We start from the raw sequence: 15094 nt of genomic DNA on the forward strand, positions 1-15094 counted from the left end.
CGTGCAACTCCACCAAAATAAAATGAGGCAAGTTCCCAACATGAACAGACTGTAATACTTCTTATTCCTTTACCACAAACCACATATTGCGATACAAGAATGCGACTCGTTAAGCTGATTCAAGTTTTTATCTACAAGAATTCAGCTTCTACATCAGTCGGCATCACATTCGACTTTAAATCCGTAACAGTGAAGGATGTTTTACTTGGGACGATGTTATACTTTTTACGTAGCCATCGTTATTTTTGCCGTTGCGCCGAAGCGCGTCGCGACTTTTAGTTTCGACAGCGAGAATTTAATTCTCTACGAGGACGCGGCCCGATCGAATCAGCGTCGATCGAGCTATTTTGGGTATTCTTTGGCACTCTGGAGTTCGGGGAACAAGGACTTGAATGGATCGTGGATTTTTATTGGAGCGCCAAGAGCCAATTCGTCGAGATACCCGAACGCCAGAGAACCAGGAACTGTGTTCAAGTGCGAAATTGGCAAACCATGCACGGAATGGAGCTTCGAACACAGTTCGATTAAACCTGGAGACGGTTCTTGGCTCGGTGGATCAATTATGACGGAAAAGCGGTCAGATGCAAACGTTCTGGTACGTTGATCCGAAATATTTTTTCTTTCATCGTCGGACGTATTATTATTAAAAATGATTCTGACTTTAGTGTGGAAAAGAATTGTCGAATTACTAAGTCAGGTTGGAAATTTGCGAATTCAATTCAATGTACTTTACAACATTTGTTTAATTATTTAATCAGACATATAAGTGAAATTCGAGAATGTAATTTTAATTTACTACATTGTTTAGCCAATTTCCTTTATTTGTAATTCGAACAAACAGTAAACGTATCGTAATTTCACTGTTTCGTTTACGAGTGAAACTTCCAACGCAGCATAGAAAGTTCCGTGAAGAATTTTTTAACAGTGATAAGAAATCGGAATGCGGTGCTCGCTACGTGGCGAATTCAATTTAAGTCGATAAAATCTTTTTTGATGGTTTTACAAAACCTGCTCACACCTTCCGAAATATTGCAGTGACATTTCTTATAACCCAATATTGAAATCATTATGATTACATTGAATCTCTTCAATTTCCAAAATATCTTGGGATCGAACTTGGAATTCTTGAGAATTAGATTGAACCTTTTTAAATCCCGAAACCTGTGATATCCAGAACGAAATTTCTTGTGAAAATTGAACGAACGCAATTTCATTTCGATCTCGGTATTTTCGTCCTTAATTTCGATGTCTCTTATTGCTTACGATTAGAATCAGTCATCTGGTTAATCGAACACCTAGTGGAATATAAATTGTATAGTTGCTCCTATCCTAAAAATAAATTTAACCGTAATTACGCTCCACAGTGGGGTCAAAATGACGATAAGTAATGAAATATGGTAAAAATCGTTGGTTAATTCTTTTTCAAAAAAATTCAACTTCACTGGAACAAATAAATACCTACATTTTTCTCACCGCGCAGTATCGCTATATTTTTTTTCTCAAATATCTGTGCCTTGATAGTTATTAATTTTCAGCTCAAACTATTAAAAATTCCGTGAGTCATGATTTTGCGGGTAGAATAATCGTTGCTTTATGAATTTGTTCGCATCATATCCAAAATTTCATTTCGCTAAATACAACTAATTTGCTTTGAAATATTGAAGTTGAAGAGTGTCCCAGAATTTTTCAAACTCAAGACAACGGCCAGTACCAAGTTTTTCTGAATTCCGATACTTATTCATCTGGGCTTGGCTGCTAACGTCGACTTTTACGTCTTTTGATAACTGGAAGGCATTACTCGCGTTAAAAGCCATAATAATGATTATATCTCGCAATTTTTATCGTGTGTTATGCCACTCGTATGCCATCTGACTCTGTACATTAACATTGGTTTGTCTGAGTTGCGGTCAGAACTACAGGATATGAGGCGAGGCATGACAGCAACCACAATATATCTATACAAGGATTAAAAGAAAAACTGCGTCTGCGTTATCACTGCGTCGAAAAGAAGAAAAATGTTTCATTACCGATGTGTAAATGCATTTGAAACTCGACTGCTTGACATTGCAGGTATGTGGACCAAAGTGGCTGGATGTACTTCATTCTAAAACCAATCAACCCATCCCGATGACAGGCGTTTGTTACAAGCGTGCAGCGAAAGAAAATAATTCGAATCAGGATAAGACTACGATAGGTATCAGCGGGAATGGCGAAGGGTATAACTCGAATGGACTCGGGGCTTCTATTCACATTCCCGATGATTCGTTGAGAAACGCCGTGATCGGTGGTCCGGTACAACGTTGGGGACGCGGAGCACTGACGGAGATTCAATGGACGTTTGATGGAAATCAAAGATCCAACTTGCTGCCATTCCGTCCGCTAGAGAACTCCGCGTATGCCGGTATGTATGAAACGATTGCAGAATACAGAATCGTCGATGATCTAATTGTGAGTTAGGATCGAGATGTACCTATAATGTATTGTTCCGGTGGGATGGAATGTCTGTGAATGGTTAATTATTCGTTTAGGAGATATGCAGTATTGCGAAACAACAATCTCATTTCAAATTGCAGGATACGCTATAACATCGGGATACTATTTTAACACATTTGAACGCATTACTGTGACCGGGGCACCAAGGACTGCGAAACTTCGTGGCTCTGTGTTTGAAAGTAATTTTAGGAACGGTACTATATCCAGCTTGGGATCGGGAGAGCAGGCTGGGGAATATTACGGATACGCTTTGGCGTCTTGCGACGTCAACGGTGACGGAAGAGACGAGCTGCTCGTCGGCGCGCCTCACTGGACCAAAGACGTGGACGAGGGAAGAGTTTACGTTCTGACGGGGAGGCGAGATGTGAGTCGAATGGTATTTACGCGGTGGTCGATGGTCGAATTGTCCGATTGAATTTTCGCAGAAAACGTTCGCGGTCGCAAGTCGCCTGGAAGGAAGGACGCCGCGCGGAAGATTCGGATCGACGATCACCTGCCTCGGAGACGTCGACTTCGACGGATACGCGGACGTCGCCGTCGGTGCTCCGTACGCCGGAAGTGGGAGCGTATTCGTATACCGCGGAAGCAGGAGTGGATTGTCGAACGGACACAGTCAAAAGATCCCGGCCCCCGAAAGCACCAAAGGTTTCGGGATTTCGATTTCCGAACCAAGGGACGTCGACCACAACGGATACGCCGACATCGCGGTTGGCGCTTATTTGTCAGGGCACGTAGCTTTGATCCGATCGAAACGCGTCGTTACTACGAAAGTTACCCTGAAGAGCGACACGCGACAAATAACGCTTCAATCGGATCCCTTCGTCTTTACGATAACAGTCTGTTCTTCTTACAAAGGAGTTCACGTAGAAAAAGAACTGAGTGAGTATGAAGTGAACTTGCTCGCTATTCGATTCGAAACGCATTCCCAAAGTGCAGCGTGCACGGAGCCAAGTAATATTCATACCAATGGATCTACCCGATACGTGATTCGTTTGATAAGCATTGACGGCACAGTATCGAAAGAAACGGTTACAATATTCTATATTCCGTCATGTCGCGACAGTTGACAAAAATTGACATTATTCGACATTTTCTGAGAATCCATTCGTAAGTACCTTCGACCGTGGTTTCGGTAATGTTTCTTGACTATTCTGCGAAAATTGTTGCGAGTTTTCTACCTTGCACGGTTCAACGTTACGTTATTTGTCGTAAATCGAGACACTGATGAGTCGCATCTGAATGAAAATCTAAAAACTCTATGGAATGGGATCACTCGTCTACTTTTCGTGTATCGGATTTTTAAAACTATTCGTTACTTTACACGAGCGATGAAAGTACCAAGTAAAAAACCAGCCGTAAAAATCATTCAATACTTCGAAACATATAATATTGCCGGTGGTTGCTCGGGCTTCTAAGCCTATGACGCAGGTCACCAAAAGCCAATAATTTGACGAGTCCACTTTACTTTCCATCCGCAGGTGTGGAAAACGAATTAACGGTTGACGAAGTATACAACAGAGCAAAAGTTGTGATTGCCAAGGAAAATAAACAAAGACATATTTTTGTTCATACGCTTCAAAAATCAAAGCCAAACTGTGAGAATTTTCTAATCAATGTGGTGAGTAGTTTCGATATCACGAATTTATTATTCGTAGATTATAGTAGAAGAAGGAAAAATATTTTTTAATCCCATTCAAACGTGAAAATCGAATATGAGATTCGATTTGGAGAAAATTATGTATCATCCTGGTGAAGGCCACGTAATGGACATATTTTTTTTCACGGAAGTGTGTCGACTTTCCGTTAATTAAGACAGTTCCATGACGAACCCTGATGCCGATATAATTTTTTCAATTGAACTTTCAGACGAAGAATGACAATATTCGTCAGGCGATCAAACTCTCCGTAACCCAGACTTTTAATGAAAGTCCTACCGGCGGAATCCTGCGGATTGGCAAGGACAAGATAACTGGCAAGGATCTTTTCTGTCACGATTGCGTCGTAATCGATCCTCTTTGGTCGACAGTCCGAGCCGAGCACGACGTAACATTGGCAGCCAAGTGCGGCAGTGACAGTCACACTTGCCGATCGAAGTTAAAAATTGTTCTGGAAACCGTCGACGAGTTTGTAATCGATTCTTCGCCAGGCTTGACGTTGAATATCAGTGTGAAAAATGCCGGGGAGCCGGCGTATCACACGAAGGCGATGATCCGTGTTCCGATTTCATTAACCGTCGTCGACAGTGTCGGATGTACCGATGGAACGGCGACGGGCAATTACACGGAAATTACATGTCAAATTGCAAATCCCTTGGAAACCGACAAAGCGGTGAGTAACTTCGCAATCCCGAGTTTCCGATGCTGCTGACACGATGCTTGAATTTTCCCACGAAATATATCTACTGAAAGTGAAGTATGCGGTAAATAATAATATGAGCTAAATTCTCTCGCATCGGATAATTCAGAAAGTCCATCGTCAGTATCGGAGATTATTCTTGTATCGATAAATTTTTCAGGTAAAACTATATAACGGTAATCGTGTAACGTGCGTCTATCGTGACGCGATTTACGTGAGTGTTGAATTATTTGCAGCAAAATATAAGTATATACTTGGATGTGTCAACAATTCCATGGGATACGGAAAAACTTGATTTCACGGCGAAAGCAACAACTGAGAGCGACGATATTTCGGAGGGAACCAGCAAAACTCATCATTCGATCGCGTGTCGAGTGGAAACTGATGTCGGCATTTCGCGGTAAGAACTGACGTTGTAAACTGCTCTCTGACTGAATACTCGTGTCACAGAAATGACTCGAATTTGTAGCACCTCGGCATCCCGGATTCCTTAATTTTCCGAAATCGTCCGCTTACTATTTCGGAATTCCCGAGCGCGAAAGGAACCTACGTGTTTTTTGTTGTTTGCAGAAAAAGTACAATGGACACGATCGGATTTGCTCGGACAGACCAAATAGAGAATTTACCGAACAAATCTTTTGAACACACGTATCTGGTGATGAACTACGGACGGACACCGATTTCGAAAGTCGTGCTCGGCGTCTCTGTTCCAACGCATTGGATCCAAGCCGACGAGGAAATCGAAGTAGTCAGAATCAGCGAAATACGTAGTAAACTGGACGGGAATCAACTGATCTGTGAGAATGCGACCGAAAACGAAGGTACAGAACCGTCAGCCAGGATCGACGCAACGACGATGACCAAGTGGCTGGACGAAGACTCGCCTTCGACGAACACGAAGTTTTCAGTCATCGAGGGCAAAGTGTTCAGCAGTTATCCCGACAACAGGACGATATACGTCAATTCCACGAATCCTTCGTTCAAATGGAGGACGATAAACTGCGAGGTGGCGCCTTTCCAAAGCACGCAATCGGTAGCCGAAGTTACTTTCGCGTTCGAGTTGATGCTGGCGAAGTTTCCGCGTAAGTTTATACGATAAACCTCTGTTGGGAATGAAGTTTCTCTTTAGTTGTAATACAATCAGACTTGTAAATAGTATACGATTAATGTATCTTGATCAGAATCGTTTCCATGAATTATGAAAATATTTTTAATAATTGTAACAAAACTCGGTTACCACGAAATTCAAGCGAGCCAATCAAATTGCTCGTTTGGAAGTGAATCGCGAGAGTTTCGTGTGATCTCTGTAATGTTGAAATTTCAGCCAAAGTCATCCAAGCGAAAGATATAATATTCTTCGTAACGAATGGCAGTATCGTGATTTCGTCACTCAACGTCATTGACCGTCAAACTGTGAACAACGCATCCGACGCAATAATGATTGGCACAGTGTTGACTGGAACCCAAATTGAACATCGTATAGCCATATGGATCTTAGTCTTGGCTGTATTTTTGGCTCTGTTACTTTTGATCTTGATTACACTTGGACTACTGAAATTCGGCTTCTTCAAGAGAAGCAAGAAGCTGGAACTTCAAGCTCTACTACAGCAACAAACCGATGTAAGTCACTGTTACGGTCGTTCAAAATCATTTTTGGTTTTTATGTACGCTGTTATAACCGCTACCATATTTTTCTCCGATTTTCACACCGTTGTAAGACTGCCACAATCACATTTCCGATTTCTCGGTCAGTGCTGAACATTGTTGCAGCAAAAAAAATAGTTGTGTTTTCATCCTTCACTAAAGAACCAGAATCGGGAGGCATTGTCAATCCCGTTGACATACGTGTCCATCTCTTAGATAATTCTAAATTTGTCTCTGAAATTCTGCAACTCATATTTTTGGCTGTTTGAACAACCGAATCGTTTGCTTTGGATTCCAGGAGTCTACTGGAACTGCTGGTCAAGCCAATAATGCAACGGAATAATCGTCCGCCATTAAGTAACAGGTAAGCAGTATTTCGTACATTCCATTGTTTATTTGATTTCCGTACGTGTATACAATACGATGTACGTGATGCAAATTGTGCGTTTACAAAATATTTCACGTATCGAAATTTGTAAGGCAAACGTTTCGCTTAATAGACTAATATTAGCATTATATAAAAATTAAACAATTTGTACAAAATAACGAGAGCTTTGTTGCCGGAGGTGGTACTGTGAATAACTAACAAACACATTATTAAAAGTAATTTAATCATAAGCCCATGTAAACAATTCTGAGAATACGTTATCAGATCTTGTAAACTTGTCAACGGTATTTTTCGTTCTCCGTTTATACGAATAGTTCGTTTTAAACACTTATATATTATATATTATAAAATCTGTAACATTGATACTAATAAATTGCGAAAATGCAGAATTGAATTGAAAGCTGATTTTATGAAAAAAACATCTGTTTCAACGATTAAAATTCATTTCAAACTTACGTGGAAATATGGAATACCTCAACAATTTGATAGCCAACAGTGGTAATATTTTCGAGTGATTCGGCATTGGGATAGTATATGTATAATATACGTGTATGTCACGATCAATACCTATAAAATTTCAACGTTTCTCACATGTAAAAGGTCGGGGGACCTGCCCTGCCTGTTTCAACGAGCGTGTAACAGCTATAATAAGTTTATTACATGCATATAATTTGTGCTATTATTCGTACACGGTAATTAATTTTATAGAATTTATGCACCTAATCCAAGCAGAGATTCTATGCGTTACAGATACTTTTAATATCATATTATAATTTTTTCAAGGCCTTGTTCACACTCCGAATATCTGATTCTTACCCAACTTACTTGATCTTTTAGGTACAGTGAAAAGTGTTCCATACTAATGATAATTTATCCTCAATCTCCGATATTCTATGTATGCTTGCACACTGAAAATGTATCTTATATAAGTACAAAAATTTTTGCCGTAGTAATAATTTCCACATGGATTCCTAGCAAATATACTAAAACTAGTTTCCACAGAAATTCCAATGTATTTTAATAAATTACCTTTGACCTTTCGCAAGGTATTAATGTACCGACTACTCGCTGTGAAGAGATTCGTAGTCGAGGTAAACCTCACAGACGTATATTTTATTATTATTCATATCATATTGTATTATTAACAGACAATTTTTGCACAACATTATGCAGAAGACTCGAAAATGACGCTCTTGTTCTGAAATTTTAATTTCGGTATGATACCACCTTCGACGAAATTCTGAACACTGAGAACTTAGCGTATACACATAAAATTATTCACTCCACTATGTGCATATTGACATCCTGCCTACGATCATTCGCTTCTACTAGCCAGGAGTATCGAGGTTTCAATTAACGTAGTAGCATAATATCAGTATCTTGTTGTATAAGAAATGGAAATATAGACGTGTGGACACTTTTCATTGTACCATCAAGAATGTACTTATTAGTCCTCGTCGTCGCCAAGACCAAGTCCACGAGAAATTTCTGCAGCCGTAAGCTTGCTACCTCCGCCAGACGAAGGGGGACCTGCCGGACCTGAGGCGGGTCGAGGGCTGGGAGAATCATTTTGCATTCCGTAGTTGACTGGCCCCTGCGGCTGGTTGTTGTATCCTTGAGGCTTCTGCAAGTACATAAATGTCAATTTTAAGCTAAAGGTACTTGTGCCATTCGCTTGCCAACAGTGTCATGATCTCTTCAAGCAGGCCTAATTCATGGAACCACTAGAAGTAACTTTCTGTCTCACATTAAAAGGCTTGCTTCAAAAGATCGTCTGTTTATTCAACCCTTTTCAACATCTTATTAATGTTAATGAAATATACTTCAATCTAGTAAATTCCAGATATTATTCGAATACATTTTTTTTTTTTTTTGTTATTAAATTATGTTCTCTGTGATTATGCATATAGATTTTTGCTGTATCTGACTATGAAATACGATACCTCATGCGCATGTTATACATTCTTAAAAACATTAGTAAAACCACTGCAATGAAAGTGAGATATTGTTACATATTTCCCTCGCAATAGTTATACAATCATTCGTACAAATTAATTCCACTTTTATAGTTTTGACTGTTCGTTTAAAAGCTACTTACTAAAATTGACAATCTTGATTCGTTGCCATTGCACAGTTTGGCAATATAAACACAATTCTTTAAGCCTATAAATATTCAATGCAAAGTAAATAAATGAGTATAATTGTTATATCTATAAAAAAAATTTTCATTCAGATAATCGAAATGATAACATGAGAATGGGCAGATTTATCTAGATGAAGATGAAAGATATACTTAATCCACGTCATCTCTATATGATAATAAATATAAACGGAAATTTATCTGAGATACAACAATCCGGACAATGTACAACACTGCAATAATTATACAGTAAACATATCATATAGATTAATTAGTTCAGTTTTTAGTTTCTTGTTGCTTTACTACTTACGTCCTTGCCATGCTTGCTTAGTCCGTCTAGAGCGGAGTTGAAGAGCGATGATCCAATGGCGGAACCGATTCCCGATAAAAGATTAGAACCATCAGAACCTTGGTTAGAAGGGTATCCACCTGATTGCTGATAATTGTATCCCCCGGATGGCTGGTATCCAGGCTGATAACCAGGCTGGTAACTCGGTTGCTGGTTTCGTCCTGCTCCTCCGCCTCCAAGAACTCCACCCAGGATTGAACTCAAGGCTCCACCGAGCGCGTCGCCTCCTCCAGATTGCTGTGGTGCATACGACGGCTGATGTCCACCACCGCCGCCACCACCTCCACTGCCTGGATTTTCAATATGAAATTACAGAGACGACTGAGAAGAGTAATGTACGAGAACCGTGGTGAAAAAACTTTTACAAGTTTCTTTAAAATATGCCATATATTCAGTGTTCAGAGAAAAATTCTATATTATTTCTATTGAATTACTCCCATGATGCGTGAACTGGTATTTGAAGAAATTCTCAGAGCTTCCAGAAAGAACTCGAATATCTTTGAGAGATTTCGTTTTCTATTGAAAATTTGAACAATTCTCAGTTTTCAAGTTTCCGATTATTTTAGACTAAATCTAGTTAAAATGTAAAAATTAAATGAATTTCTGAGAACAATTAGATTTAGATTTTTGTCTTTTTAACTGTTTCTAACCAAGTCAAGTTATATCAATGAGAAAATACAACTAATTTACTTAATAAAAAAAAACTCATAAGTTGTACCAGAATTCTGAAAAATTCAAATGCCTCCCGATTCTGGGTATTTTCTCACGGTATCACGTTATGGAGATGTGAGGTGGACTTTTGAGACAAATTAGAAAATAATGTTTTTTACAGTGCAGCTGAAAGAATTTGGATATTCCTACGAAAGAATATTTTCAATGAAACTAGATTTATGAAACTTTTTTGAATACCATTCTTGCCAAGGAATTATGATATATTTAATTCAACTATCAGTTTTGCGAAGAATTAGATGCGAGTCTACATTTTGTATAAAAATACAATTCGTACAATCCATTCAGGCATTTGCCTGTAAAAATTATCTATACGTACCAAGTGCTCCTAAGATGGATCCCAACACGCCACCGCCACCGCTATTGGAATCATGAGGCGGATAGCCACTCCCGGGATAAGATCTGTTGTCACCTTGTAAACCACCAGAAGCCAGCGTGCTTGCCAAAGCGGAGCCAATTGAGGCCATATCAAAACCGCCAAAACCCCCTTCTCTTTCTGATTGCGTTTTGGACGCATCTGATTTCTCATGATCTTGCTCCTGTTCCTTTTTTTTCTGAATCATATAATGTTAGCGGAATGAAACACATGCTTTGGGAAAATTAATCGACAATTTCAACTGTATCTGTCCCCGATTCGCAGATTCAAACTCACATTCATGGCATGCATAGCTGCCGCAACGCCACCAGCTGCAACAAGTCCACCAAGAGCAAGGCCCACTTTGTCCATACATCCTCCAAATGCAGCTTCTTCTTCAGGCTTCTCGTAGCCCGGCTGATAACCGTAAGCCCTCGGTGGATTGTATCCGCCGGGTCCACCGTAGGCATCTGGATGTGACCCGTAATTACCTGGAGGCTGGTAGCCACCTCCCTGAGGTCCCATAGGGTCCTGATTTTTCAAGGTTGGATACAGGCCTCCTGGACCTAAGAGTGAATCATTTCTTAGAATAAAAATACTCGCAGTATCCATGTTTCTTGATAGATCACATCGTCAAGAATGTGATTAATATTAGACACCTGCAACAGTTGTTTCAGTATCGCTTTCAAGTATGTTTGTTGCAAACAGTCTTTCAAGTATAATTGATCAATATTGTGATTTCATTTAAACACACATATTTAAAATCACATGCATTGTACAGATTGAGTCTATTAACCTGTTAATGGCGACGCAGGTCAATATATCGGCCAGCAGTTAACTTGGGGACTCGAAATAAGAAATACATTGAATTTGTTATAAATTTCACGCTTAATGAAAGATCGATTTGAACTGATATTTCCCAGCTGTTAACAGGTTAAAGAAGCGTATTGTTCGAACGACCAAAAAGTGATTGATCGTCAAATTTACATTAGGTTTTTGTTCAGCGATGAGAACTCTGTTTGAGAAAGCATCGTCTGAAAATCGAAAGAGGGTCTCAACAGTACAAATAGTCATGATATAATATTTGTTTAACAGGTCCTAATGTGTTCATATAATCAATGGCAGTTGACAGCTCGACGATAATGTTTTTGGAATAACTGGGTTCCTCTTCTAGAGAAAAGATCAGTGTGACCGCGACAAAGAGATAATGCTTACCCAATGCTTTGTAAGATGCTTTATAACAAGCGTGAGAGAGAAAAGGAAATCGAAAGTCACACTTTCATGGCAATCCTAGTAATTTTTCATATTCTCTTTTCCATAACAATGAGCAGATCGATCAGATACAAGGTAAAGAACAGTATATGTACCTGGTGGTCCAAAATCAGCTGCGGGAACATCTGGCACAATTGGTGCACTTGGCGACTGTGGTGTGGCTGGAGTGCCGCTCTCGTATCTGATGGAAGCGACTTCGACATCACCGTCGATGACCAAGTGAGTTACTTTTTTATAGGGTAGACGATGGGCAAACTCCGTGAAGTGCCTGCCGTTGATAGCGATCTTGTAGCAAGGCTGCTCGCATAATATAATTATCTCGAATTCTTCACCCGGTACTAGCCAAAGGGGACCTTCATTTTCTTCCCTGCCCCAGCTCATCGACTCTATATGATTTCTGGTAACAAAACCCTCTGGGAATCGAGGCGATACATGAATAGCTATATCATCTCGGGGGTTTATGTTCGGCCCCAGCTGGTAATTTATTGCAAATCGAACTGCTTGCGGCGGTATTTTTCCCTGGACTTTGACCATTTTGCCAGGAAAGAGTCCACCCTCTACCTCGCCAACATAGGGAATATCCTACAAAAGTATCAAATTTTCTTTTTGATTGTGAGATCATAAAGCGTTTGTCGAGTGCTTTCAGCTGATTGGAAAGAGTGTGGAATTCATGTGTATCTGACAGAGTATAAAGATAGACGATTTTGTGTTCTGGACGAATTCAGGGTGCTTACTTAATTAAGGTCTCTGTATCATTTTATTTTTAACATCAGGCCTTTCTAGCTGTCTATGAGTCAGCCGAGAATAGAGTAAAAATACATTGGATTTTTATCATCAAAGATAATCTTTTGAACCAAATTTTACAAAGATGCTATAATTCATCACTTTGTCATTTGAATTTACTAGATAGAGGAAAATAAAAAATTTGTCCTCATAAACTATAATAAATGTAATATCTCTTCATTCGTTTTGAATCATTTACATCTTTGTTTTTGAAATGTAAATTTTTTTATTCACAAAAACCATGTCATATTTTTGACTCACGATAGTATATTTATCTCGTATTTTTCATGAAAATATTACCACTGATAACAATTATATTTTATAAGTGTGTTCATGTTACGAATTCCAATCTCATTTCTCTAAGTAACATATTTTGAGTATACAGCGTTTGCACCATTTCAAAAGATGCTGAGTATCGTGATAACTTTGTAAATAATCAGATCGTTAAAACATAAAACCTGAAAATTTGCAATGACATGTGTTTCTTCATCAAAGGCGTTGAAATTTTTATTGCTTGCGGAAGGTCAAAAATGTTCACATACTACAAACGGAAAGTAACAAAAAGTCACAGCTCAGATGTAGAATATTTATTTATAAATGTTTACACCCATTAAAAATTCATGTATAATCTGCAATAAATCATGTATGATATACTATTTAAGATGGGGTATCTAAAACATCGTTGTAATAATTTTTCTTAATCAACAGTGAAAACATATATTTCGCAAATAGTTCACAAATCGTGATACAAGTTACGTAAACTCGCGTTCAGTCATTGAATTGTTCAAGGTCGAGCATACGAAAGATTTCCGAGCATTCCCATAAACAAGGATGGTTGTGTAAAGTTACAGTCAATTATGGTACAATCAGAATTTCCGAGGTAGCTTAAAAGGCCTTCAGGGCATTCTGGGCGCAATTTCAACCAATCACAATAGTTGTATAATGACAATAGTTACGGGACCTGGGTCTAATAATCGTCCGCTGGTCAGTTCGAAAATTATAGTCGAATCTTTTTAGTAAACGCATTATTGTATCGATTTATCGTTTGACGCTCGCTTGTTTTTTTCCGCGAAAACTATAACATTTTCTTATTCCAAGCAATAAATAGTTGCTATCTACATTTGTTTGTCAACTATGAAATGCATTCGGATTTGTATTCTTGATTTCATCATATGATTACTTTTTAAGAGCATCGATAATATTCTGCGTCAACAACTCGTTTGGAAATGGAATGTGACCCAATTACATTCAAAACTGATTCGGTTTCAAGATAGAAATACACGATGAGTTTTGTGTTAACTTTGCGAAATGCAATTGGAAAATTATGTAACAGTAACGATTTATCAAGTACAGCGATATATAATCATATTTTTAGAAATTAGCTATCTACTATCCAGAGTATTAAAATCCAATTTATATTCCGCGACTTTTTGCGCATGCAGTGGCATAATGCTGCAGTTAAAGGGAAGTGATTTGTAACTGTTTATTGTCTATATTGTATACTCACGGGGTTTAAAACTGGAGACGAGGCCATGTTAATATCGGGCAATGAACACGGCTTGAATTGAACACAAATTTTTTTGTTCCGTGCGGATATGAAGACCTGGAACTAGCTCCGAGGAATTCCTACCTCAGTATTCCTCAGAGGCGCTCCGCACTTCTATTTACAGTGGTGACGTATACTCTATAATGACAGCTTGCTGACTGTCGTATATATTTACAGCGTCGACGCGTAAAAGTTAAAGGCTAGTCTACGATAAACGGGCATTGGTCAAGAGGCCGGGCCATGATAAAATCTCAAACCACCGTGCGTCCTCTGAAAGTGACGCATAAACGTGCTCAAGATTAAGATCTATAGCTATAAGGCCATTTTTCTGACAAAATTCATATATGCTCATCATTTTTCAATTCAATGGATTGTCTAATGATAATATGTGCATAGAAATTCATGTGGAATTAAATAAGAAAAGATAATTCTAGACTGGTGAAATTTTTGAGAAATTCTAAGAATAAATTACGAGTTCCTTCGCAAATTCCTGAAAATCTCATTATAGCCATGTAGAAGAACAATTCATTTTCCGATATATATATCTGTTTCTCTCACTCCTCCGCTACACTTTCACCCGAAACTACCACCAGTAGTTTATGCTCTAAGGGTAGTACTCAGTAGTACTAATTAAAGGGTGCGTTCCGAAATTAGCTGACGGCGCCAAAAACTCCCTAGGACAGATGCAGAGCTAGTCACGAACTCAGCAGTGCAAGAGAAATAAAAGACAGTTGACAGCACTGGGAGCTAATATCAGAATGCATCCAAAGAGGGTGGACTGGCACCGTGACTGGCACTCATACTATTTCGTTCGCCAATAATCTTGCAGTAATTCAAATTCCGCCGGTAGTCATTTCGGACGGTCGCACGAGATAACCTCTCATCGTATTTATGTCTGGTAATAACTACTCGCTACTTCTGTAATTTCGTGAATTTCATACCTACATTAAGTGAAATTGCTTAACAAACAAACTCGTTTCGTATAAAGACTCGACGGATTATTCTGGTACGTATTGCATACAAACAGAAATATTCGATCC

At 38.9% G+C, this 15094-nt stretch overlaps 2 protein-coding genes across 3 annotated transcripts; one reads left to right on the forward strand and one right to left on the reverse strand.

The window, feature by feature from the left end:
- The first annotated feature begins 30 nt into the window (after positions 1–30).
- Positions 31–9337, forward strand: LOC124222767 (integrin alpha-PS5-like). Of its 2 annotated transcripts, XM_046634084.2 has the most exons (11): positions 31–595; positions 2071–2401; positions 2574–2857; positions 2919–3372; positions 3972–4111; positions 4360–4821; positions 5085–5248; positions 5419–5930; positions 6173–6468; positions 6791–6856; positions 9114–9337. In XM_046634084.2, exons 1-10 carry the CDS (start codon positions 197–199, stop codon positions 6833–6835), a joined length of 3087 nt encoding a protein of 1028 aa, XP_046490040.1. In that variant the 5' UTR covers positions 31–196; the 3' UTR covers positions 6836–6856; positions 9114–9337. The 2 variants fall into 2 exon arrangements, with proteins under 2 accessions (XP_046490040.1, XP_046490038.1); XM_046634082.1 differs by lacking the exon at positions 9114–9337 and having other exon boundaries at positions 6791–7283.
- LOC124222768 (uncharacterized) lies at positions 6867–14208 on the reverse strand. The gene is made up of 6 exons (XM_046634085.2): positions 14016–14208; positions 11821–12307; positions 10751–11019; positions 10418–10652; positions 9331–9659; positions 6867–8504 (listed from the first exon to the last, which is right to left on the reverse strand). The coding sequence occupies exons 1-6, from the start codon at positions 14040–14042 to the stop codon at positions 8328–8330; spliced, it is 1524 nt and encodes a 507-aa protein (XP_046490041.1). The 5' UTR covers positions 14043–14208; the 3' UTR covers positions 6867–8327.
- Positions 14209–15094: the final 886 nt, after the last annotated feature.

This window comes from Neodiprion pinetum, chromosome 7, assembly GCF_021155775.2.
Source record: "Neodiprion pinetum isolate iyNeoPine1 chromosome 7, iyNeoPine1.2, whole genome shotgun sequence".
Taxonomy (NCBI): domain Eukaryota; kingdom Metazoa; phylum Arthropoda; class Insecta; order Hymenoptera; family Diprionidae; genus Neodiprion; species Neodiprion pinetum.

What these genes read in the sequence shown, in the direction of transcription:
- LOC124222767 (XM_046634084.2), top strand. Translation starts at nt 197, where the DNA reads ATGTTTTACTTGGGACGATGTTATACTTTTTACGTAGCCATCGTTATT. An exon ending in TTCTGACGGGGAGGCGAGAT is followed by an intron (nt 2,858 to 2,918) that starts GTGAGTCGAATG and finishes GAATTTTCGCAG; the next exon opens with AAAACGTTCGCGGTCGCAAG. An exon ending in ACTGATGTCGGCATTTCGCG is followed by an intron (nt 5,249 to 5,418) that starts GTAAGAACTGAC and finishes TGTTGTTTGCAG; the next exon opens with AAAAAGTACAATGGACACGA.
- LOC124222768 (XM_046634085.2), bottom strand. Translation starts at nt 14,042, where the DNA reads ATGGCCTCGTCTCCAGTTTTAAACCCC. An exon ending in CGTCTCCAGTTTTAAACCCC is followed by an intron (nt 12,308 to 14,015) that starts GTGAGTATACAA and finishes ATACTTTTGTAG; the next exon opens with GATATTCCCTATGTTGGCGA. An exon ending in AGCTGATTTTGGACCACCAG is followed by an intron (nt 11,020 to 11,820) that starts GTACATATACTG and finishes ATTCACTCTTAG; the next exon opens with GTCCAGGAGGCCTGTATCCA.